Source organism: Sciurus carolinensis, chromosome 3, assembly GCF_902686445.1.
Source record: "Sciurus carolinensis chromosome 3, mSciCar1.2, whole genome shotgun sequence".
Taxonomy (NCBI): domain Eukaryota; kingdom Metazoa; phylum Chordata; class Mammalia; order Rodentia; family Sciuridae; genus Sciurus; species Sciurus carolinensis.
The window spans coordinates 79,504,345-79,530,915 of record NC_062215.1 but is presented as its reverse complement, the minus strand read 5'-3'; the positions used below and the strand labels follow the sequence as shown (position 1 = coordinate 79,530,915).

Here is a 26,571-nt window from a genome sequence, read left to right as displayed (position 1 = left end):
AAAACCCTGGTAAAGTTCTTGGCCCAGCACCTGACCCAGCAATGTTAGCTATCCTTTTACAGTTTCAAAATGCCTCACTGTCAAATCTTTTGTTTTTTGTTATGTTCACATTCATAAAATGCAAATATATGGGCTGCCAACTGTTCTGAGTTCCATAGGATCTCAAATCATATGGCAAAGACAAGTTTGGTCACAGGCCCCACAGCTCAGGAGTCTGTACCTGAAGTTTACCTTTTATAGTCAGTGAAATACACGCTTCCCCAGGTGCACAACTGAAAGTAGCAGTGGTGATGCAGTGTTAACTCAGGAGAAAGACCTGAGCGGCAGGCCCGAGCATCCAGTGGTGCTGGGTACCGCTGCTCTGCAGGGGAGGCATTCAGTGGCCCCTCCCAGTGGGGGGGTGGTCCAAAACTTCCCTCGCCCTTGTAGCAGCTAGGAAACTACATCTTCTTCTCAAGGATTTCAAGAGGAACCTATTCTGCCTGTACCAAGAACATCACAGCACTCGCTGTATCAATACCAAAAAACACTGTAACCCTCAGTACATGTACAGATTATGAAATAAAAATGAAGGCATTTGTTTTTAGTTCAAAACCTCAACATGCTTTGGGTGAAGAACTCTCAAATGCAGCACACTTTGTAAACAACATCATAGGGGACCAGAAAATGCCACCTCAAAATGTGCTTCTTTGGCATAAGGATCGTTTTAAGCTAAAGTCTCAATTAAGAAGAAAGCGCAAAAAAAGCTCTCTGCTTTTCCTCAATTTATCTAAAAGTAGGACACAGATTTACAAAGGCAAAGGATATTCCTCTTTCCTTCTCTACTAGGGAGAAAAACGGCAGCCACTGAAGACAACTTTAACCCTTACTGGTCTGCGATGGTACTAGAGGGATCTGCTTTAGAAAACCTTACTAACTAGCTTTCATCTGCTCCCTCCCCAAAGTTGCCACCCGCAAGGATTCAAAGTCCTTTTCATTTGTGTCACTTCTTTCAAAACTTACTAATTTATTCTTCTTTGATGAAGATGCTGTATAAGCTAGAATTCAAACCCTTCTCTTTGAGAATGACTCATTCCCTGGGCATCTGCAGTGTACACATGAAATATACTTGTTAATAAACTTGTTTGGTTTTCTCTTGTTAACCTGTCTTTTGTTAATGGTGTCTCTTCCAAGAACTTATTTGGGTTGAGAAAAAATTACTTTTCCTCCCCTACAATATTACCTTTTAGTAACAACTGTTGATTCTCCCCTAAGAACACAGCAAAAACATTTACATACTCTCTGTAAGTCAATAAAGTTGCCTTATAAGTAATTATGTCCTTTTTAAAAAATCCTTTAAATAATTCACTACAAAGTAGACCAGTTCTGTAACCTAGGTCTGTTGACTCACCACTCTAAAAGGACCCAATGAATCAGGGACAGATTCCTGGGCAAGAAGAAAGATGTATTCAGAATGCCAGCAAAACATGATGACAGGCCAGGAAGCACCCTGGGAAAATACACATCTTAGCCTAAGTTTCAAGTGCCTTCCATTCTTGGGCCTGGGGGAAAAGAGAGGGGCTCACATCAGGGAAGGGCTGATGACTAGAGACTTCTAGGCACCACTGACATGGTATGGAACTGGACACTATGAAACCTAGCGGCTGGTACACACTTAATCACAGGATCATGATGCCCCTGCAAATCTTGAAAATATCTTCCTTTTATCTCAGTGCCTTCGGTTTGGAGTGGGAGGAGAAAGATTAGGTAAATTTAGGGCAAAATCAATCTTGTACTACCAGTTCCATACAAACATTCCCTAAATGACTAACATGGCTACAGGCAAAGTTGAGCAGAAATCTGGGTTAAGGCAGCAAAGAGGACAGAGACAACATGAAGGCAGAGATGCCAAGCTTTCACTCTGCTTTCATTACCCATTGGTCACCGGCATGGGCCAAGTGAAGAGTCAGTGCTTTCAACAACAAAAAAAAAAAAAAAAAAAAAAAGCAGGCTTTGCCAGGTTTGGTGGCACACACCTATAATCCCAGGGGCTCAGGAGGCTGAGGCAGGAGGATGGCGAGTTCAAAACCAGCCTCATATGTCTCTAGAAACCTGTTGATGTCTTTGAAATTTTCTATTTTGTTGGAGTATAGATTTTCAAAATAGCTTCTAATTATGTTTTGTATTTCAGTTGTGTCTGTTGTGATATTTCCTTGTTCATTCCGAATTTTAGTGAATTTGGGTTTTCTCTCGTCTTCTCTTTGTTTGTGTGGCTAAAGGTTTATCAATTTTGTTTATTTTTTCAAAGAACCAACTTTTTATTTTGTCAATTTTTTGTATTGTTTCTTTTGTTTCAATTTCGTTGATTTCAGCTCTGAGTTTAACTATTTCCTGTCTTCTACTACTTTTGGTGTTGGTCTGTTCTTCTTTTTCTAGGGCTTTGAGCTGTAGTGTTAGGTCGTTTATTTGTTGAGTTTTACTTCTTTTATTAAATGCACTCCATGAAATAAATTTTCCTCTAAGTACTGCTTTCATAGTGTCCCAGAGATTTTGATATGATGTTTCATTGTTCTCATTTACCTCTAAGAATTTTTTAATTTCCTTCCTAATATCTTCTGTTATCCATTCATCATATAATAGCATATTGTTTAATCTCCAGGTGTTGGAGTAGTTTCTGTTTTTTACTCTTTCATTTATTTCTAACTTCAATCCATTATGATCTGATAGAATACAAGGTAGTGTCTCTATCTTCTTGTATTTGCTGACATTAGCTTTGTGGCATAATATATGGTCTATTTTAGAGAAGGATCCATGTGCTGCTGAGAAGAAAGTGTATTCGTTCTTGGTTGGATGGTATATTCTATAAATGTCTGTTAAGTCTAAATTATTGATTGTGTTATTGAGATCTATGGTTTCTTTGTTCAATTTTTGTTTGGAAGATCTTCAACATGTAGGCTTAGGACCAGACTTCCTCAACAGGACTCCCATAGCACAAGAAATAAAAGCAAGAATTAATAACTGGAATAGATTCAAACTAAAAAGCTTTCTCTCAGCAAAGGAAACTATCAGCAATGCGAAGAAAGAGCCTACAGAGTGGGAGAAAATCTTTGCCAATCATACTTCAGATAGAGCACTAATCTCCAGAATCTATAAAGAACTCAAAAAACTCTACACCAAGAATGCAAATAATCCAATCAACGAATGGGCTAAGGAAATGAACAGACACTTCACAAAAGAAGATCTACAAGCAATCAACAAACATATGGAAAAATGTTCAACATCTCTAGTAATAAGAGAAATGCAAATCAAAACCACCCTAAGATTCCATCTCACCTCAATTAGAATGGCGATTATCAAGAATACAAGCAACAACAGGTGTTGGCGAGGATGTGGGGAGAAAGGTACACTCATACATTGCTGGTGGGGCTGCAAATTAGTGCAGCCACTCTGGAAAGCAGTGTGGAGACTCCTTAGAAAACTTGGAATGGAACCACCATTTGATCCAGCTATCCCACTCCTTGGCCTATACCCAAAGGACTTAAAATCAGCATATTACAGAGATACAGCCACATCAAAATTCATAGCTGCTCAGTTCACAATAGCCAGATTGTGGAGCCAACCTAGATGTCCTTCAATTGATGAATGGATAAAGAAACTGTGGTATATATATACAATGGAATATTACTCAGCCATAAAGAATGATAAAATTATGGCATTTGCAGGCACATGGATGAAACTGGAGAATATCATGCTAAGTGAGATAAGCCAATCTCAAAAAATCAAAGGACGAATGATCTTGCTGATAAGTGGATGATGACACATAATGGGGGGGTGGGAGGGGTTAGTGTTAGGGTTAGGGTTAGGAATAGGGTTAGGGAGGGGGGCAAGAATGGAGGGGGGAAGGACTGTATGGAGGGAAGGGAGGGGTGGGAGGGGTGGGGGGGAAGGGAAAAAAATAACAGAATGAATCAAACAACATTACCCTATGAAAATTTATGATTACACAAATGGTATGCCTTTACGCCATGTACAAACAGAGAAACAACATGTATCCCATTTGTTTACAATAAAAAAAAAAACCAGCCTCAATAATTCAGTGAAGCTGTAAGCAACCTAGCGAGACCTTATCTCAAAATAAAAAATAAAAGGGGCTGAGGATGTGGTTCAGTGGGTAAGCACCCCTGGGTTTAATCCCTGGTACCAAAAAAAAAAAAAAAGGAGAGCCTTCAAGTCTCTGAAAAGCAACAGCCACCTTATCTCATAATCCATACATCCAGAGGTGTCATTCGCATCTATTACTAGTGGGAATCTACTAATATATTTGGAGATCAGCTGCATGATCTCCAAAATTAGTGAGTTTTAAAGTCAAATAAAACCATGTGAAGCCAGGGGGCTTATTTAAGTTTTCCTTCTGTTACCAATTCATCAATGTGAGTCTTCTTTACAGCTCTATATCCTCAGCCTACTCCTTACTCCAATTATTGGAGTATTACAAAGGGCAGTATAACTACCTAAACTTATAAGGGGAATTTAAAAAGTTAAAATGAAGAGTTTTGTTTTGTTTACAAAGTCAAACAGGAAGTGAAAGTCATTGATCCACTACATTTGATAAGATTAACTAGTAGAGCACTTGCCTAGCATGTGAGAGGCCCTGATACCCAACACTGAAAAATAAATAAATAAATAAATAGTAAGCTACACGCATACTGCACACTTACAAATCAAAAGCTTGATTTTGGGCTGGGGATGTAACTCAGTTGGTACAGTGCTTGCCTCGCATGCACAAGGCCCTGGGTTCAATTCCCAGCACCACAAAAAAAAAAAAAAGACATGATTTTCAAATATCTTTCTCCAATAATAGAATTAGACTTCCTCAGATAAATGGCTGATCCCAGGGTTTGAGAAGAACAGGCCAAGTCTGGAACAACTTGTTTCACCAAAAGTAAGGAAGTACTCAAAGATGATGGGGACAAGTTAAAAGTACACATGAGCCAGAATGAAAGGGCTCCCAAAGATAATAAAGAATTACAGTCCTTTAAATGTAGAATCCATGCTAGTCATGGTGGGCATAAACCTATCATCTCAATTACTTGGGAGGTTGAGGCCAAAGAATCACCAAATTCCAGGCAGCCTGGACAATTTAACAAGACCCTGTCTTAAAATAAAATTAAAAGGCCTGGGGATGCAACTTAATGGTAAAGTTCCCCTGAATTCAATCACCAGTACCAATAAATGAATAAATACCTATAACAAATACATGAATCTACAGTGATATAAATGAATGATTAAATAAAAGAGGGAAAGGACATAGAACGCTCTATAGAGAGCCAATTAGTGTATGTAAAAGGAAGGATGAAAATGGAAAAATCACTAGTTGTCAGTCATCATCATCATGATTGAGTCAAGAATCATCAAAGAAAGCCAACATGGCAGATGAAAGTTTGAGAAGTAACAGGATATTCATCTAGTCTCAGGCTATACCCCTATAAGTTACTTTTCCTTTACAATCACAGTGAAAAAACGTGGCAGACACTACCTTAACCAGGTGAACACTGCCTGATCAATGGTACTCATCCTGGTGTGATGCCCTGAGAAGACATCAGCATTACTTCTGTGTTTTTCCTGCTGAAAGACATGACACAAATCTAAACCATGCGAAAGCATTAGACAAACCTATCTTCAGAGCTTCTAAAGACCAGCCTGTGCTGTGCAAAACTGTCCATGTGATGAAACGCAAGGAAGACTCCAGAAGTATTTTGAATTAAAGGAACTGAATGCAATGTGTGACCTTTTGTCATACAAGACCCTATTGGGACAACTGAAATCTCAATAAGGCCTGTAGATCAAATGGCATTGTCTTGCCAGGCTTGGTGGCATGCACCTGTAATTCCAGTAGCTTAGGCGGCTGAGGCAGGAGGATCACGAGTTCAAAGTCAGTCTCAGCAACTTAGCGAGGTACTAAGCAACTCAGTGAGAACCTGTCTCTCAATAAAACACAAAAAAGAGCTAGGGATGTAGCTCAGTGGTCGAGTGCCCCTGAATTCAATCCCCAGTACCAAAAAAAAAAAAAAAAAAAAGAAAGAATAGAAATAGTATTGTCTCAAAATTAAGTTCCTCAGTTTGATCACTCTAATATGATTACATAAGAGAGAGGGAATTCCTTGTTTTTAGGAAATACATACTGAAATATTGAAAGGTAAGGGGAATCATGTCAGCAGTGTCTTCTAAATGGTTGTCATGGTTTTGACAGGAGGTATCCCAAATAGCTCCTGTGCTATTTCACATGTTCAGAGGTCAAATGATTAGATTATGAAAGCTATAACCTATTCAGTGGATTAATCCACTTGATGGTTAATAATTTGAAAGGGCTACTGTGCTGGGTGGGGCGTGGCTAGAGGCAGTGGGCCACTGAGGGTATGTCCCCAGAGATTGTAACTTATCCCTTGGCCCCTTCCTCCCTCTTTGTCTGTTTTGTAACTGCCAGAAGATGAGCAGCTTTCCTTCGCGATTCCCTTCCACCATGATGTCCTGCCTCCACTCAGGTCCAGAGCAATGGTGTCAGCCACTTATGAACTAAAAGCTCTGAAACTATGAGCCAAAATAAACTTTTCCTCCTCTAAGTTGTTCTTGTCAGGAAAACCTAATACAATGGTTCGGAAAGAAAAAAAAAATTAGGGACTGGGGTGGAAGGAGTGTAAGAGGAGAGAAGGAGAAAAAAGTAGAGATAAAAAACACTGTAACAGTATTGTATATTAACCTATATTAACAATATTGTATTTAACAGTGATGTAAGTTAACCTCTGGGGAATCTGCATGAAGAGCAGCCAGGGTTGCTCCGCCCTGTTCTTGCAACTTGTCTGTGAATCTGAAACTATGTCAAAGTAAAAAAACTAAGTTGGATATAAAGTGATACATTTGTCAACCCATGGAACCATACAGTGAGGTGTGTACATTGCACTACATATTCATGACACTTCAGTTAAAATAAAAAAGCTCATGCTGTTTTATCGAATGTTGATGATCCAATAGTGAAAATCGGAGGTGAGAAACCCATCAAAGACCTATCAAAATGAAGACTAATTTTATGCCTACTCTTAAGTTCAAAATGATAAACCACCACCATCAGAATGGTCACCATTTCTGTGACCACGATGACTGACAGTTTCATGATCTGGCTGTGTGGGCCTCTGCTTCCTTCCTGCCACCACCGCCCCCAACTTGGTCCTATGTACTTAGCTGGGAAACAATTAGCCACACTACACTTCCTTGTTAATCAACCTCCAGAGACACAGGTCCATTATATGAAAACACAGACCTTAATTTTTTTTTTTTAAAGTCAAACCTGATGGTGACAATCTGTGGTGAGGATACTCACAGAGCTGATTGAGAAATCTTGGAGCAGGTTGATGCCAAGCCCCAGACAGAAGCCAGTCTACCACCTGGCTCAGAACCGAGATTAATATCTTCCGTACCTCTGTGTTTCAAAAAGATTATTATTAACTATATTTTCAAAACACCAATAAACCGGGCTGGGGAGATAGCTTGGCTGGTAGAGTGCTTGCCTCGCAAGCACAAGGCCCTGAGTTCGATCCCCAGTACCGCAAAAAAAAAAAAAAAAAAAAAAAAAGACTTAACACCAATAAACCAAAATCACTCTAATATCTCATACCTTGCTTTAGAAATACTATAAATTCCCTTACGGTTTGGTCCAAATTAACTCCATGATACACTACGGGCTTGAAATTGCGGTGCTCAAATGAACGAATGAGGCGCACTGTAATGGTCACTTCCTCAGCAGCCATGTGAAGAAATTCCTGTGGCAAGAGGCATGAGAACAATCCAAATGAAACCAACTCACAATCATCTACAACTGACCTGTCTGCTTTTCCACCATGGGCTCTCTGGCACATGGCCCATCTCTTCCATGCTGGATGGTTACTGACCGAGCTCCCAAATACAGCCAGATTGCAGGGCATACAGAAGGGGCCTGAGGTTATGCCCACCCACCCACTGTGGGTGGTACTACACAGTTCTGTCACTGTATTCTGACCTTCATAAAATTGACAGGACACAGAAGATGAGGAAAGTGAGAGGGGTTTGCAGGGAAAACTAGGACAGTCCAGTGCAGAAACTTGATGGTTCTGGATTTTCTATGCCAATGGTCTCCTTGCTTGAGATTAAAGTACATTTATATTAAAGTCAACTATCAACAGGCAGTCTTTTAATCTCACAAATGCTGACAAATACCAGGACTGATCCACATTTACACCATGATATCACCCATCTTTCACATTATTGAAGTGGAGCATTTATATTTCATTCTGAAACTATGTACTAATCCTATGTGCTAGGTGTTAATGACATCTCATTTTGTCATCAAACCATTTTAAAGATGAAGAGGTAGACACTCAGATTACATAAATAGTTCAAGGTCATAAAGCCATAAATAATGGAGCTGCAATTCAAGCATCAATTCCAAAGTACATGCTTTTTAAAAGATATGATCAAGAAACCACTCTAAATTATATCTTCCAAAGAATCTGCTAAATTGCTAATGTTTCAAGGATAAAAGTATGGTATAGTTCTATCTAGTAGTAGCTACAATATGCTACTTTCAAATTCGCATGTCGCTTTGAACCATTATATACAATACAGTAAGTACATTCATCCCTTGGTATCCTCAGGGGATGGACTCCAGGACTCCTCACTCCATGGATCCCAAAATGTCAAAATATTGAAGTCCCTTAGGTAAAATGACATAGAATTTGCATATAACCTACACATATTCTACTGTATACTTTAAGTCATCTCTAGATTATTTATAATGCCTAATATAGTAAAATGCTATGTAAATAGTTGTTATACTATATTGTTTGGGGAATAATGACATGGAAAATAAAGTCTACCTAATTGGGCACAGTGGCACTCACTATAATCCCAGCTACTTCAGAGGCTGAGGCAGGAGGATTTCGAATTCGAGGCCAGACTTAACAACTTAGTAAGACCCTGTCTCAAAACAAAAATTAAAAAATAAAAAGGACTGGGGATGCATCTCAGTGGCAGAGAACTTGCCTAGCATGTGGAAGGCCTGGGTTCTATCCCTAGTCCAGAAAAAAAAAAAAAGAAAGCAAAGTCTGCATGTTCAATACAGATGCATTTTTTCCCAGATATTTTCTAACTGTGGTTGGTTTAATTCACAGATGTAGAACCCACAGATTTGGAGGGAAAACGTAATAAGATGAAATATCTTTAATACTAATAAACATAAGAAGAGAAGGTCTGCCTCAGCAATAATCAAGAATATTCAAAACAACGAGACATCACTCAATGACAAATTAAACTTTAACAATAGCTGGTGTTGGTATGGGTAGAGCAAAGGTGTGGATCTAAATGGGTACTACCTTTGGTGATAATTTGACAATGTTTAGCAAAACTAAAAAGATACATACCTTTTGATCCAGCAATTTCATTCATAGGCAGGTATTCCAAGGAATCTCTCACATATAAGCACAGAGAGAACTGTAAAAGAGTATTGATAGCAGCACATTTTATTAAGTGTAAAAACTGGAAACTACTATCTGTCCATCAGAAGAAGAAAGTATAAGTAAATGATGACATGCTTTTATAACATAATATTACCAGCAGTGAAAATGAACAGACTAGAATTACATGTCAACATGGATGGGTCTCAAAAATATTATGTTGAATGAAAAAAAGCAAACTACAGAACAATTAGCATATACTATAATTTGTAAAGATAATTAGTTGTTATTTCTGAGACAGAGGAAGAATTATGCACCTGAGGAGTGGTATGGAGGGACTTCAGTTATACAGGTAACATTCTATACCTCAAACAACATGTTAGATGGGGTAGGATATTATCTTTATGCCTGTTAGTGTTTCTCAAATAGTTTACAGCATACAAAAACAAGCCACATTGATTTGCCCTGGAAAGTTTCTCTGAATCACAGAATGCTATTTTAAAGTTATTTTACTAAGTTTAAGAGAATATATAGCATATTATGTATGAAAAGCAAAGAGAGAAAATGAATAATTTGTAATTATAATTAGCATATTATTTGTAATTAAGTAGGTTTAAAGGACTGAAAATAGATTTCCCCCTCAAATAAGGATTCACCTTACAATCTTGTCTTATTGTTAATAACCTTAACAAATCTTATGATAATTCCAATATGTATTATATTATTTCTTAATAAAACTGGTTTACAAAATCCCCTGAAAACTGGTCCTAGAATCTACCAAATAATAGCAGTTTAGCAAACATCTACAAAATAGAAGTTTAAAACATAACAAGGTACTTAATGAGGAACAGTTCTTGGAAATGAGATGGTATATTATAAAAGGCTTCTGTGTTTTACGAGCAAAGTCAACAGGTTTGCTGAAACTATGACCACTTCTCTCTCCTCTCACCCCTCTAAACTAAAAAGTCCTCCAAAATGCAGGCACATTTATACATCTGCCCAAACCCACACACAACAGGAACCTGTAATGTAGTCTGAGACCCCAATGAGCTGCACAGATTTAACTTCACTCTCAACTTTACCTCCTATCTGCAACTGTCCGATATGCAACATGAGAAATCCTTAGAAAGCTGTTCAGTGAATTAAAGAAATTAACATATATTAAACATGTAAAATAGTGCCTAGCACACAGGCCAATCTCAGTAAGTTGTAGCTGCTTTTATCTTTACTACTCTACTTGGGATAAAACAGGCTTGAGCATTAAGACAGCCCATATAAGTAGCAGAAAAAGATAACAAATTCCCAGGTACAACAAAATGAATCCTATAAATAGAACAACCAAGAAAACTGGGCAGGCTGGCAGACACATGCCTTGTGAAAATCTTTTATAATTGTAGGTTCATTTTGTCACTTAATAAAAAGTCGCCTGAATGCTGTAATGAAATAATTGACGTTTTCAATTTAAAATTCTAAATTTGCATTCGTCTTTAAATTTGGTCAACAATGTATTATCATCTTCCTCAGAAATTTGTTGTAATTTACACTCAGTAACTAAACAATAGTGACTATCAGAAGGAAACTATGACTGAATTTGCCTTAAGGACAGTGGGAAATAGAGCTTGTCGGCTTAGGGAGCAGCTTAGAAAGCTAATATTACAGATAATAAAGTCTGACATTTTTCCCAGAAGGTATGACCTCATTAAAAAAATTGAATCTGATCAAGTTTAAAAGGCATTCCTCAAACAAAGGGAGAGAAACCAACAATAATAAATTTAGAAATAAGCTAATAAAAAGTACTGAAGGACACAAAAGATGATTTAAATGAATGAAAGACTATATTCTTAACCATGAGAGTTTAAAATTATAAAATCAATCCCCCTTAAATAAAATATAAAAGGTATTTGGGGAACTTTACAAATATTTTCAAATCCACTTGGATGAATCTGTGAGCATTGCCAGCAAAGTCATAAAATAAGAAAAAAGAAGAGACTGGCAGTAATTAGAACAAGTCACAATGTCTACGGATGAAGCTCAGTGGTAGAACATTTGTCTAGTATGTGCAGGGCCCTATGTTTGATCCCCAGCACTGCAAAACCAAACAACAAAAACAACATTAAACATTATAAAGCAACAGGCATACATAAATAAGTTCATATGATTTCCAAAATTTCATAAATTCCAGTAACAAAAATGTTAAAGGAAAATCAAGCTATGGTAATATAAACTGTGACAGGAGAGCAGCCATAGGCAGACCTATCAGTGGAACACAACGGAAAATTCAGAAATAGACTCAAAATTAGAGAATTGAGCATAAAAGTGGCATTTCAAGTTGTAATCAAGGATAAACCTTCCAGCTTCACCTGCTTGCAGCCGACTTTAAAAATCACTAATTTGGGGGCCACACAGGGGGGCAATGCATTATTAGTTCCCCACAAGCCTTGCTGTAGATGACATCTCTGATGTGTGTTTCATGATGCACAGTGGCCTAGGGTCCTTCTCAGGCACTTGGAGAATGCTTTTGTCAAAAGCACTGACTCTTCACTTGGGCCTACGCAGGTGTCAAGGGGTGACTGAAACAGGTCAAGACAGCGTGGCCTCTCTGCCTTCAGATCGGCCTGCTTTGCTGCCTTAACCTTCGGGTCAGCCTACAGCTGCTCAACTCCGCATGGATGCATGTTAGTCATTTAAGGAATCTTTGTCTGGAATTAGTAGTACAAGGCTGATTTACTTGAAGCTTCCCTAATCTTTCTCTTTCCACTTCAATGATGAAGATGCCAAAATGAGAGTAACTAAGATACTTTCAAGATTTAAAAAGGCATCATGACTGATAGATTGCCAACCACAAGGTCTCACAACATCCTGTTCCATACACAAGAGTGGCACCTTAGAAGTCCCCAGTCATCAGTCCTTTCCTGACCCAAGCCCTCCTTCCTTCCCCCATGCCTACCGATAGAAAGAGCTTGAAATTTATACTTATAGAGTTAAGATGGTTTTTTAGGGCAGTGGTCCACTATATTCTTGGTTTCGCTGCCTTGCTGATACATTGGGCCTCTCTCTGACTGGCAAATAAATGAACTTGGGTTTGATAACAAAGTTAGTGGGGAAAGATAACTTATTTAACACACTGGCATTGGGAAATAGGTCAGACATTTGGGAAAATGTAATGCTGGATTCTTACCTTATATAAAAATAAGCTGTCCATGGAACAAATATTTAAATTTAGCTATAAAATTATAGCAAGGCACCAGAAAAATATATTTTCATAATCTTAGGATAGGAAAGGTTCTAAGCAAATAGAAAGCAAAAATCATCAAGGAAAATATTGATAGGTGTAACAAAATAAAAATGTAAGAAAAAAACTAACATCCTAAAAGAAACCAGGTAAAGGTAATTAACAGACAATGTGTTAATTTTTTAAAAAAATCAATAATGTGAAAACATCACTTCTAACTAAACATTGCAATAGAAATAGTAAGATATCAATTTTACCATCAGATTGGTAACATTAAAAAAAATAAAAATAAAAAAACTGGTCAAATCAGTGTTGGCCAAGGATATGGAGAAATAAATACTTTTATACATTGGTAAGAGCACAAAATGGTATAATCTTTCTGGAACTGAGAGGGATGATCCATATCAAAATTTTAAATCTGTCTACCCTTTCACAGGACAACTTCTAACAATTTACCCTGAGAAGATAACCACATCAAATATTTTTAAAATCCATGATTTCATAATGATACCTTTAAAAATATAGCTAATTAGTCACTCTGGAGGCTGGCAGGGCACTGATCTGTTTCCTCTACAAATTGGCTTAAGGGAGGGGAACAGAAAAACAACAACAAAAAAAACCATTTTATTCTTCCTTTCTTACACAGACTATTTCAGAATTACCAAATAACTGATGAAGAAGAGTTCTTCACAGAAGAATTGCAACCTTAGTGAACAAATGAAACAATTTAAAAATTGTCATTCATGAAGCTATCAGAATGACTAAAATAAGTACGGTCATAACCCCAAATGGTAAAATTAGATATCTCATTCATTGCTGATGGAAATACGAACTGGTTCAGCCATTCTGGAAAAGAATACAGCAATATCTTACAAAACTAAGCATGCTTATCATATATCCAACAATTGCATTCTTGGGCTTTTTGTTTGTTTTTCTTCTTTTGGTTTTGCACTAGGCATTGAGCCCAGGGTCACTCTACCACTGAGCTACATTCCAGCCCTCTTTATTTTGGGACAGGCTCTCATCAGTTTGTCCAGGCTAGCCTCAAACTTGTGATCCTCCTGTCTTAGCCTTCTAAGTAGCTGGGATCACAGACCTGTGCCACTGCACCTCCATTTTTGGATATTATGCAAGAGGAAACCTGTATATGAATGCTAGTAGCATATTGACATACAATACCCAAACACTGAAAACAACCCAAATGTGCTTCGACACATGCATGGTTAGAAATGCTAAATAATAAAACAGAATAAACCATTGACACATGCAAAAATCTGGATGGATCTCAAGGGAATTAAACTGAATGAAAAAAAACCAGCCTCTAAAGATTACATTCTGTATAATTCCCTTTGTCTTTCTTGTAAGAACAAAATTATAGAAATGGAGAACAAATTAGTGTTTCCTGGGGAGAGAAGGAGGTGGCCGTGGCTACAAAACAGTAACCTAAGGGATCCTCGTGATGGATCCTGGTTCTGGTTCTTACCTGTTGTGTTACCCACATTTGCCTATACATGTGATAAAGCTGCACAGAACATTTGCACACACTGACATGCGTCGACACACACACACAAGGGTATGTAAAAGTAGTGAAATGTCAGTGGATTTCTCCACTGACCATGGAATGCATTAGTGTCAGTTCCCTGGTTCTTTATTTATACTCAAGCAGGATGTTACCACTGGAGGAAAGTGGGTAAAGGGTATAAGAGAACTCTCATATTTCTTAGAACTGCATGTAAAACTACAATTATCTCAAAATAAAACATTTCTAAAAAGTATCATTCTGAAAACACTAACAAAATAAGGAATGGAGATAATGCATCAAGTGATGGTGCGAAAACTGGCAGGGAGAAGACTGATGGGGAACTTTGGAAGGGAGACAGCAGGGGCTGACAACACCTGAACTTTCCAACCAATTCTAAGGAATGAAAGGAGCCTCCAGATCTCCCAGGTTATGAGCTATGTGGGGAGGGGTGTGGAAGACTTGTTAAGTGATACCACAAAGAGGCCACCAGCCAAGTTCAATTGGTGGGAAAGCCTGCTGGAGAAATGACTCAGCTTCTTCAACAAATAAATCACATAAGAACTAAAGACAGGGAGGAAGTTTTTAAATTAGAAGAGACTAGAAGAGCTATATATCAAGCAATGCATCATTTAGGCCTTTTCTGGGTCCTGATTTGCATTGTATTAGATGATATTAAGAATTAATGTATGCTAAGCCCATGGCTAATATCATTCTAAATTGTGAAAAATTGAAAGCATTCCCTCTAAAAACTGGAACAAGGTAGGGATGCCCTCTTTCACCACTTCTATTCAACATCGTCCTTGAAACTCTAGCCAGAGCAATTAGACAGACCAAAGAAATTAAAGGGATACGAATAGGAAAAGAACTCAAACTATCCCTATTTGCTGATGAAATGATCATATACTTAGAGGAACCAGGAAATTCCATCAGAAAACTTTTAGAACTCATAAGTGAATTCAGTAAAGTAGTGGGATATAAGATCAATGCACATAAATCTAATGCATTTTTATACATAAGTGATGAATCTTCAGAAAGAATAATTAGGAAAACTACCCCATTCACAATAGCATCGAAAAAAATAAAATACTTGGGAATCAATCTCACAAAAGAGGTGAAAGACCTCTACAATGAGAACTACAGAACACTAAAGAAAGAAATTAAAGAAAACCTTAGAAGATGGAAAGATCTTCCATGTTCTTGGATAGGAAGAATTAATATTGTCAAAATGGCCATACTACCAAAAGTGCTATACAGATTCAATGCAATTCCAATTAAAATCACAATGACACACCTTACAGAAATAGAGCAAGCAATTATGAAATTCATCTGGAAGAATAAGAAACCCAGAATAGCTAAAGCAATCCTTAGCAGAAAGAGTGAAGCAGGGGGTATCGCAATACCAGATCTTCAACCCTACTACAAAGCAATAGTAACAAAAATGGCATGGTATTGGTACCAAAATAGAAAGGTAGATCAATGGTACAGAATAAAGGACACGGACACAAACCCAAATAAATACAATTTTCTCATACTAGACAAAGGTGCCAAAAATATGCAATGGAGAAAAGATAGCCTCTTCAGCAAATGGTGCTGGGAGAATTGGAAATCCATATGCAACAGAATGAAACTAAACCCATATCTCTCACCATGCACAAAACTAAACTCAAAATGGATCAAGGACCTCGGAATCAGACCAGAGACCCTGCAGATTATAGAAGAAAAAGTAGGTCCAGATCTTCAACATGTAGGCTTAGGACCAGACTTCCTCAACAGGACTCCCATAGCACAAGAAATAAAAGCAAGAATCAATAACTGGGATAGATCCAAACTAAAAAGCTTTCTCTCAGCAAAGGAAACTATCAGCAATGTGAAGAAAGAGCCTACAGAGTGGGAGAAAATCTTTGCCAATCATACTTCAGATAGAGCACTAATCTCCAGAATCTATAAAGAACTCAAAAAACTCTACACCAAGAATGCAAATAATCCAATCAACGAATGGGCTAAGGAAATGAACAGACACTTCACAAAAGAAGATCTACAAGCAATCAACAAACATATGGAAAAATGTTCAACATCTCTAGTAATAAGAGAAATGCAAATCAAAACCACCCTAAGATTCCATCTCACCTCAATTAGAATGGCGATTATCAAGAATACAAGCAACAACAGGTGTTGGCGAGGATGTGGGGAGAAAGGTACACTCATACATTGCTGGTGGGGCTGCAAATTAGTGCAGCCACTCTGGAAAGCAGTGTGGAGATTCCTTAGAAAACCTGGAATGGAACCACCATTTGACCCAGCTATCCCACTCCTTGGCCTATACCCAAAGGACTTAAAATCAGCATACTACAGAGATACAGCCACATCAATGTTCATAGCTGCTCAATTCACAATAGCCAGATTGTGGAACCAACCTAGATGTCCTTCAATTGATGAATGGATAAAGAAACTGTGGTATATATATACAATGGAATATTACTCAGTCATAAAGAATGATAAAATTATGGCATTTGCAGGCAAATGGATGAAATTGGAGAATATCATGCTAAGTGAGATAAGCCAATCTCAAAAAACCAAAGGACGAATGATATCGCTAATAAGTGGATGATGACACATAATGGGGGTGGGAGGGGTTAGTGTTAGGGTTAGAGTTAGGGTTAGGGAGGGGGGCAAGAATGGAGGAAGGAAGGACTGTATAGAGGGAAAAGAGGGGTGGGAGGGGTGGGGGGAAGGGAAAAAATAACAGAATGAATCAAACGACATTACCCTATATAAATTTATGATTACACAAATGGTATGCCTTGACTCCATGTACAAACAGAGAAACAACATGTATTCCATTTGTTTACAATAAAAAAAAAAAAAAAAGAATTAATGTTGCCAGGCGCAGTGTGCACACCTGTATCCCAGCAGCACGGGAGGCTGAGACAAGAGGATCTTGAGGTCAAAGTCAGCCTCAGCAATGGAGTGGCACTAAGCAACTCAGTGAGACCCTGTCTCTAAATGAAATACAACATAGGGCTGGGGATGTGACTCAGGGTCGAGTGCCCCTGAGTTCAATTCCCAGTTCCTCCCCAAAAAAGAATTAATATATTTCTAATAGTTAATGAAATTAGAATCCAGGTAAATGTCCATCAGTGGAGAACTAGTTAAATGTGTCACTCCATAAAATAAAATACCCTGTGTAAATTAACAAGTGAAAGGCGTCAATGGACTGTGGTTTAGATGCAGTTTAAACATGTCTCCCAAGCATTCATGTGTTGGGTTTGCTCACGTGGTGATGGGGAAGATGGGGGGACCTTCTGAAGGTGGGACCTAGGCTGGAGGTGTAGCTCAGAGCTAGAGCTTCTGCTTAGCAAGCGTGAGGCCCTGGGTTCAGTCCTTAGCACCAGTTGGTTATACTCCTTATGTATTGAGAAATACCAAATAAACCCCCAAAGCATTCAGCAATCAGAGGCTCAAGAAGCAGGTCACATGCCCAGAAGGAGTCTGAACTTGTCTAAGATGGCACAAAAGACTTTCCACGCTCAGCCCCTCCCTGACTCTCAGATGGTATTTGTCACCATCACTATCTACTATTCACTTATCCTTCCAGGTGTGGTAACAGCAGTGATGGCTCATACTCCCCACACCTACCACACTGCCACCAAGCCTGTGCCACACCTTTTACCCTAAGCTCTCCCCAAACTCCCTCCACCCTCATCTGCTTTACCTTCCAATACAAGCATCCTTCAAGTCTTGACCCAAGGACCTTCTTCTGCAGGACACCTTCAAGGTCAGCTCCTCTTCCGCATCACCCAGGCTGAGTTACAGGACCCTCTGTCTGCTACCAGACTGAGGTCACCTAAGGGGTCTAGCCCATGGGCCCTTGAAGGAAAGCATACTGTTTGGTTTATTTTTCTGTGCCCAGCAACTTGTGTAGCATGAGGCACATCAGAGGCACCATAAATGTTTGCAGAACTGATGAGCAACCAAAGGGTTAAGGAAAATCCAAATTCTTCCTTTTCTAAAGGACACACTGACATAGCAATCCTGCCCCACAGACACAGGAAACTGTGTGGGGCTGTGGTATGGCTCAGTGGTGGAGTACTTGCTAGCATGTGCAGAGGACCTGTGTTCCACCCCAGCATGAAAGAAACAGAGGGAGAAGGAAAGGAGAAAAAGAAGGGGACAGGGGAGGGACAGAGGGAGGCAGGCAAGAATGAAAGAAAGAGCAAAAGATAGAGAAACAGAAAAGACTGAACCTTGTGAAAAAAATTTTACTGCTTCAGAATATGAAAACATTTTCTAAAACCAACATTATTTTTTAATTAAATATCTACAAAACATAATATTTCAGCATCACTCAGCCCTCTTCATAATTAATATAGGTTCAATGTGATGTGGGTATGGGCGTGCTTTAATACGTTCCATGACATGGGTGGGGCCGTGAGAAGAGGGCCTAGGGCGTAGGAAGGGCTTTAGACCTCCCTGTCCACAGACTTGTTCTGGCTGCTGCTTTACCCGGCTGGTCTGGGACAATGAAGAAAACCCCATATCAAAAGCAAAACAAAACACTTACAAATAAAAAAACAAACAATACAAACGAAATCCACGTAGAACTCCCTTCATGGAGCTCCCAGCTCCCCAGCCAGTATCACTGCATCAAAGCAGCCCAGAGATCCATCTCCTGGTCCTCCCTGGGAATTAAGGGTGCTTTCTGGCTGGGGCTCCAGCATGGTGAAGAGAGACACACGGCTTGGGAGTTTGGGGAGTAGGGACAGTTGAGATGGGCTTTCAGCCTCCAGTTCTCAGCGCCTGTGGTAGAACCTCAGCAACCAGGGAAAGCAGGCAAGCTGCCACCAGGCTCCCTAACTTTCCCAACTACTGTCCTTCCCAAGTTGGATCCTCTCCTGGTGGCAGAATTCCCAACTGAAAAGCCATAAACCAGAGAGATGAAAACTAGCACAGCACAGAAAACCTCTGAATCCAGCATTACAATAAACACAAAACATGCCTGCTTGCAAAATACTTGATTCTTGACTTTGGACTGATCTCTATCAGTTAAAAACAACAACAACAACAAAAGTCGTAACTACAGTCAATTCTGGTTATTTGTGGTAGTTATAGTCTATGTCATTATCTATGAACAGTGAATTAGTAAATCCTGAACCACTATTTCTAGGGGAAATACAGGGTTAAGTTCCTGGAAGCTTCTGGTTACAACATTTCAAGTCAATCAATACATAACCTCATTACATTCATGTTTCTGTTTAGACTTTAGTTATGATATCTAGATAGATATAGGTATCTATATCTATCTAGATATCTATCTGTATCTCTCTATATATTGTTGATTCATTTAACATCAAATTCATGGTCAATAGTGCTGTAACTCATGCCTGAACAAAGCTTACGTAGCACACGTATTTTTTCTGTAAGGCATATCACAGCCTTGGTGCACTTAGGAATATTCAAAAGCACTACACCTGGCCAATAAAAAGCAAGAAATGCTCCACATAGACTACAAAATGGATGCTCGTTTGTAGTACAGGAGCCAGAATAAGAAGGTCAAAGGCAGACTTGCTTGACCTCAGCTGGAACGCGGGTTTTGGGTGACTCAAACTTCACTGCTCTGCACATGTCCAAGAATGACAAAGAAAACACTCCAAGCATTGCTTTGGGTTTGGGTTGTGAGTAAATTTTACTAAGTAGATGAATTTGCAAACACAGAATCTGCAAATAATTAGGACTATCTTTCCAAAATAACAATACATCTGCCTTCCAGTGAAACAAGCATACCCTTGACCTTTCTCTGAGAATGGAATCCAAAATGAGCTAATGATTAGAAACCAAAGCACTGGAAAAGCACTCAAGCACTCAGCCAGTTAACAGGAGAAAACTTCCACAGTAACTGGGCAGGGAAGCACCCTGGCTGACCTTCCTTCATCCAACAGAAGCAGGGTTTTAAAAGACTCCTAGAGGAATTATTTTGAAAAACTGAAACATTTTATAAAGTTATATCTACTCCCTTAAGTACAGTAAAATCAAAATTGTCACATATAAAGTTTGCTCTAAAACTGGTCTTAACTATATGAAAAAAACACAACTTTCAAAAAAGTATGGCTCTACCCACAGGTTTTTTATACAAAAATATACATGCATCTTACCCTAAATGTTAACTTTTTCTCTAGAGTTAGGAACTAGTGTTGCAGGTCAAAAAGTCCATTGCCTTCCTTTAAAGACAAATAAATCAATAAAAAGAAAACAGCATTTTTTTCTTTCATATTAGGTACATGAACCATCAAAGATGAGTAGGGACAAAAGTTGAAAGACTACAGGTGTGGTGGGCACAGCTAGAGCTGCAAGGACTTGACAAACTGAGGCAGGAGGATCACTTGAGCCCTGGAGTTCAAGGCCAGACTGGGCAACATAGTAAGACCCTGTCTCAGAAAAAGTGTGTATGTGTGGGCAGGGGTATCCGGGCAGAGAGAGTAGAATTCTGCTGAGAGGAAAACTCTACTCTGGAATTACACCCTAATGATTTTGGACTAAATAATCCTTAGGTTCTGTATCATTATATCTTTCAAATGTCATTTTACAAAGAAAAAAAAAATAGACTAAGGCCAGGGTGGTGGAGAACCTACATTCTTTTTATTAGCCTTTCTAAAAATATTCAGCAACCAGCGTACTGCTAGTAGGTAAGTGGTAAGTGTTCACCTTTTAAAGAGAACTTAACCTTGGAAAATGAATATAACTTTATATAAAATTTCAGTTTAAAGTTCAAAAGAATGATCAATTATCATCAACACATTTACACTACAACTAAAAGGGAAATGTTCATTCCATTTTAATCTACTCTACCTTATTTCAACAGCACAATTTTCTTTTAACTCTTAAATGGAAACAAAATTTTCCTCTAAAAATGGAACTTGGTAACAATGAGAAACCAAAAGTTGGTTAAAAGAAAAAGAAAAAAGGTACCAGGAATTTGCTTTAAAGTTTTTTCAAAAGCATAATTTTAATATACGAAACTAAACATACATTTATAAACTAGGACCATGTGAGGATTTAATAAACATTTAAAAACTTCTTGATCTTTTTTTAACTTGTATAATACAAACCAAAGTGCCATTATTTTAGAAAATTTAGTTTAATCAGTTTGATAAAACTTTTAAGAAATGTCCTTTCAACAAATAATTTATGAATCATTTCAAAGTCTTTGACCTCAACCATTTTTTAGGCAGGTTAAAAAAATTATTTGTAGGTGTTTAAGTAACACAGCAGGTCCAAAATAAATATGAACTAAATCTGAGAACTAACACATGTATTACTTGTTTATTGCACAGTACCTTAGCAGTCAGCCTCACCTGAGGATGGATCATAATCAATGCTAAATAAATAAACCATGATTACTGCCCACACCTAGAATATACCACCTCGTGACAACCATTACCTCCAGTTCCCTGAACCTGCACTCATTGTGACAATCTGGGGAAAATACCCCAAAGCACAATTTGTTTTCTCTACTCCAGGCATGTAAAAGTCAGGAAATTATTCTGGAAGGCTGTTTTCTAAAGTGTTAGAGACCATTTGGAAAGAACATGTCATACGCTTTGATCCTAACCTATGAAGTCCCAAGCTTCTAATTTTGAAAATTTTTCAACAAAATTTACCCAGGTGTATAAAAATAAGCTGAAAATCATAATCTACAGCTTACATATCCTTTATATGTATTTTCAAATATATATGAAATATATGTATTTATTTTCAAACACTCTACTCATTCACCTACTTTTCTCAAAAGAACAGAACTCTAAAAACAGCATTTATTTCAAAAGTTACCATAAGTGGTATATTTACTGTTCAACTTAAGTTTTTATAGGTGTCCCACATCTGGGACAATAGGACTTATAACAGGTTAAACAAGGCATGCTGCATATAAATTCTATTTTTCTTGATTCGCAATCATCAGGGAGAGTGTGAATCCTGCCTGCTTTGGGGGATACATTGCTCCATGGGCCTCTGGCACTTCTGCATGTCTTATGAGCAGAATTGGCTGCTTTTGTTCTGAACTTTCTTTGAATGGTTTACATATAGTGAACAGCCTAGCAAGACATAGTATCTTCCACTAGACCAAGAGTAGGTTTGTTACTTGTCCAGTAAAATAAAGACAATATCTCTCTCTAGGGTAAGGTTGCTTGTAGCCCTTTATAAAGGATTTGGATCACCTAAACTTGAAGACTCTATATCTATAACGCAAATATACTGCATGTGCAATGGCCACCTGGGTCACCTTACGCTGGTCATAAGGGACTAATGGAGCAAGAGGAACTGACACAAACAAGCTTTGCTGTTGGCTCTACCATGAGTAAGACAGTCCTTTGTTGTATGACCTCTGCCAACAAAAAGATCTGGATTACTTAAATACAGGCACTTCAACCATGATAAAAACCCACTACATGTATAGCATCCATCAAAGCCACTCAACATTGTCCCTGTGCGATTTAATAAAGAGGAACTGATAAAACACAAAACTTGTTGAAGCAAATAAGGGAAACAATTAGCCTAAAGTTGTCTCTGTACCAGAGTTCTTAGGTAAACAACTGAGAATTTAACTTGGAAACTTTACAAACAAAACAACAACCACAAAAACACAAGCCGCAGCCCATCACAGAACAGTCAACCTGCTGATTGCTTATACAACTAGGGACCTCTCCTAGGATCACTTTCAAATAAAGGAAATGCCTCATTATACCATACCTAATAAGGTGAACACCTCGCTGTAGCCAATCAGAGATTTCTATAGTTTGTGTGTTGACCTACAAAAGCCCGTGGCTCACACAGCCAGAGTGGAGCTCTCTGCATTTCTTGTTTCTGAGGCTGCCCAATTCATGAATCATTCTTTACTCAAACAAATCACGTTAAAGTTTGTCCAAAGCTTCTCATTTAACGAGTTCACACTGTTGGCTGTACCACAAGTCATAGAGCTCTTTGTCTCTGGCACAGGAGTCTTGTGTCTTCTGAAAGCATCCAGTAAACTGCCAGGCAGAGCTGTCACCTTGCAAGCAGGATAAAATCTCAGACCCCTCGCACTTCTTGACAGTTGATGAAAAGGATGGTTTTCTAGAACAGAACTGGCGAGGGTCTACAGATTTGGGAGATGAGAAGATTCTTTAGGGTTCAATAGCAAATGTTCTTGTCCAAGTGGTAGGCCTGGGGGAGTAAAATTAATTAATGTCTAGTGGGTAAGCAATAAGGGGCAGGATTTAACAAGCTGCTCCACCAGTGGGTACTGTGGATATTGTTCACTCTCCTCTGGCAGGAGCAAGAAGGGATGTTACCATGACAATATGGCATCAAGCCCCATATCCCTTGATGAGACTGTTGAGTATAGGAATCCCCAAAGTTGAAATGAATGATGTCAGCAATGAAGATAGATATCTTTGGGTGATTGAAAAGGGCAATATGTCGAGCCAAGAATAGCCATCAGACTACTTCAAACTGAAAGTAACTGTGCCTTGCTTACTAAGCAAAATCAATCTCCTCCATGTTCCCTGATCCCTCTCCTTGTCCTCTAGCCTGACATCTGCTTTAAGGAGAAAGATGAGTAAGGATGGGCCACAGTTATCCTGGTCCCTAAGAGGAACTGAGGCCTTACGTATTTATCCAAGTATGCTGGGGGGCTTGAGTGGGCACAGAGAACTTGACTTCACGGTTCTATGGACAGGGGCCCAAAATCACTATCCTGGCCTCAGGAAAGGACTCAGATTCAGCTAATGGGGTTTGAATAGAAATCACAACTGAAGAGTGCATTAGTCAACTTTCCATCCCTATAAAAAAAAAATACTCAAGAAAATCAAACTATAGGGAGAAAAAGTTGATTTTAGCTCACAGTTTTAGAGATTTCACCCCATGATTTGTTGGCCCTGGTGCTTTGGGCCTACAGTGGAACATCACAGTGGGAATACATGGTAGAACAAAATTGCTCAATTTATGGCCAGGGAGCAAGAAAGAGGAAATAAAAGACTGGGGTCCCACAATCCCCCTCAAAGCCATGCCCTCAATAACCCAAAGACCTCCCTCTAGGCCCCCAACTCAGAGGTCCCACTGCTTCCCAACAGTGCCAAGCTAGGGACCAATTCTCTCACACATTGGCCTTTGGGAAACACTCAAGATTCAAACCATAACAGGGAGGGAAACATGTCCTAATGACAGGGTCTTTTGTGCCAATGCAATATACTATTGCCATTTCGATATCTGAAAGTATAGTAGGAAATGACCTGTTAAACATACTTGCACTTCCCTGTCCATCCAGAAGAGGCTCTCACAATCAGGAAGAGCAGCAGGTAAAGAAACACTAGTAGGACAAACTCCCTGCCACCTGTCACCAGTGGGTGGATCAGGATTTAAAGAACTTGTCTCTACCCTCCAATGTCCCGAGGATGCATTGTATAAAATGATGACATGCTGGCTGCCGCTTCAGAAGCCTCCATGAACTGGCAGTCCTGATTGCTGTGACTGCATCTCCAGCAGCAGAACGCAACGGCTATGCCTCATGCTGAGGTTCTTGGGACTATAGGGTAGAAAGATGCACAATCCCTCTGACTATCAAGGAGAAATGGCTGTCTCTTCAGTTTCTACTACCAAGGAGGAAGCCTAGCACCTTGTTAGACTTGTCTGACTCTTTAGGTACTGGAGACAGGATATACTTGAAATGGCTTTGTGATGTGTCAGCTTGGCCAGGCTGTCCACAAAATGCACTTTTTAGTGTGTCTCTTTCTTTTTTTTGATTTTTTAAATTTAGCTTTTAATTTTTTACAGACTGCATTTTGATTCATTGTACACAAATGGGGTACATCATTTCGTTTCTATGATTGTACACAATGTAGATTCATACATTTGTGTAATCATACATGTACATAGGGTAATGTCTGTCTCATTCTACCATTTGTCATACCTTCCTCCCTCTCATTTCCTTCTACATATTCTAAAGTTCCCCCATTCTTCTCTCATTCCCCACTTTTTAGTGTGTTTCTGATGCAGGTGGACAAGAAAGGATGTTTTTTCCTGAGAGTTAGATTGGGTGGAACTGTGGTTCAAGGTTCCAGTAAGGTGACCTTAAGGTAGTCAAAAAGGGGATTATCCTGGTACGTCTGACTCACTTGACCCTGTAGGTGGATACAGGCCTTCCCTAACCCAGAGAAAACAAAACTATAGCTGGGTCTGCCATTTCTCTCCCTTTCCCTTGGGTCCTTCTCCTGACTACTGTCTGGAACAACAAACATCAGCTCCAGCCTATGGGGCACAGCCTGCTCTTTATCAACCCTTTGTGACTCCCACTCTAGACTTCAGATTTGCTCAGCCAGCACCCACAAATGAGTAAGCCAATTCTACACACCTGCAAGCATGCGTACAGGTGTCTTATATTTTTCTTTACTGGTTTTGCTTTTCCAGTTGAACTCTGACCACAACAGTCTACATCTGAACATTCTATGTGGTCATTTATATTGACTAACCCACAAGCCAGCATTCTGAATGGTGTCTAAACCACTGGTTATATTGGAAGCCATGCAGCAAGCTATGGCACATTCTCTGCTTTTGGTGGCCCTCAACCCTAATGATCTCTCTGAGGCCAGTCTTTGTGGCAGATGATTTTGTCAACTAGAGTCTCTAGGAAAGGGAGGCAGCTTCCATCTAGAGGTGCCCCTTTAGGTCTTAGATGCCTCACCTCCCTGACACAGCCACCAAGATCACTACTTCTGACAAGCTTCTATGAGCTTACAACCAGCTCTTGGCAAAACTCAATACTAACCTACAGAGCCTTGCTACTCTTCAGCCTGAAATGCCCATTGTGGAGCAAGTACTCTAACTGTTAAGGTGGGAAGGGCCAGACAAGCTCACTTTTCAAATGGAAATGATGTCTTCAAGAACACAGTTGGCCATCCAGCAGCCTATCAGCTTGAGTGCAGGAGTAACAGCTTTCCCCTTGAGGAAAGCTTTATGCCACACTCCACCACCTGAAGTGAAGCTTTTGTCTCCTAAGGACTCTTAATTCACCAAGGTTCCTCTAAATCCCTAGACCATCCTCATTCACAGGTGGCTTGGCTAAGCTGGAATCCAATGACATCCACTGGTCTGCTATGGCTATTCAACCTCAGTTTCAGATGCAAAGAGTTAAAAATGGATGTGGTCACTTGACTCAGTAGGGAGAACTCCCCCCAAAGCTTATATGTGGAAACCTAAGTACTAATGTAATGGTACTAGGAAGTGGGGCCTATGAGAGGTAATTAGGTCCTGAGGTGGAGGCTTTCTGAATGAGATTAGTACCTTGTAATCTCCCTGCGTTCCCAGACAGCTGCCTTGCCCAGGCTATC

At 39.2% G+C, this 26,571-nt stretch overlaps 1 protein-coding gene across 4 annotated transcripts in view; it reads right to left on the bottom strand.

Annotated features, from left to right (window-relative positions):
• Nucleotides 1-26,571, bottom strand: part of C3H2orf76 (chromosome 3 C2orf76 homolog) — a 63,444-nt gene that overhangs the window by 23,002 nt on the left and 13,871 nt on the right. For all 4 annotated transcript variants that reach the window (XM_047545546.1, XM_047545547.1, XM_047545543.1 and 1 more), the window contains exons 2-3: nucleotides 9,429-9,498; nucleotides 7,649-7,793 (exon numbers count right to left, since the gene is read on the bottom strand). In XM_047545546.1, the coding sequence (XP_047401502.1) occupies nucleotides 7,649-7,793; nucleotides 9,429-9,449 (166 nt within the window). In that variant the 5' untranslated portion in view covers nucleotides 9,450-9,498. The remainder of the gene's footprint in view (nucleotides 1-7,648; nucleotides 7,794-9,428; nucleotides 9,499-26,571) is intronic.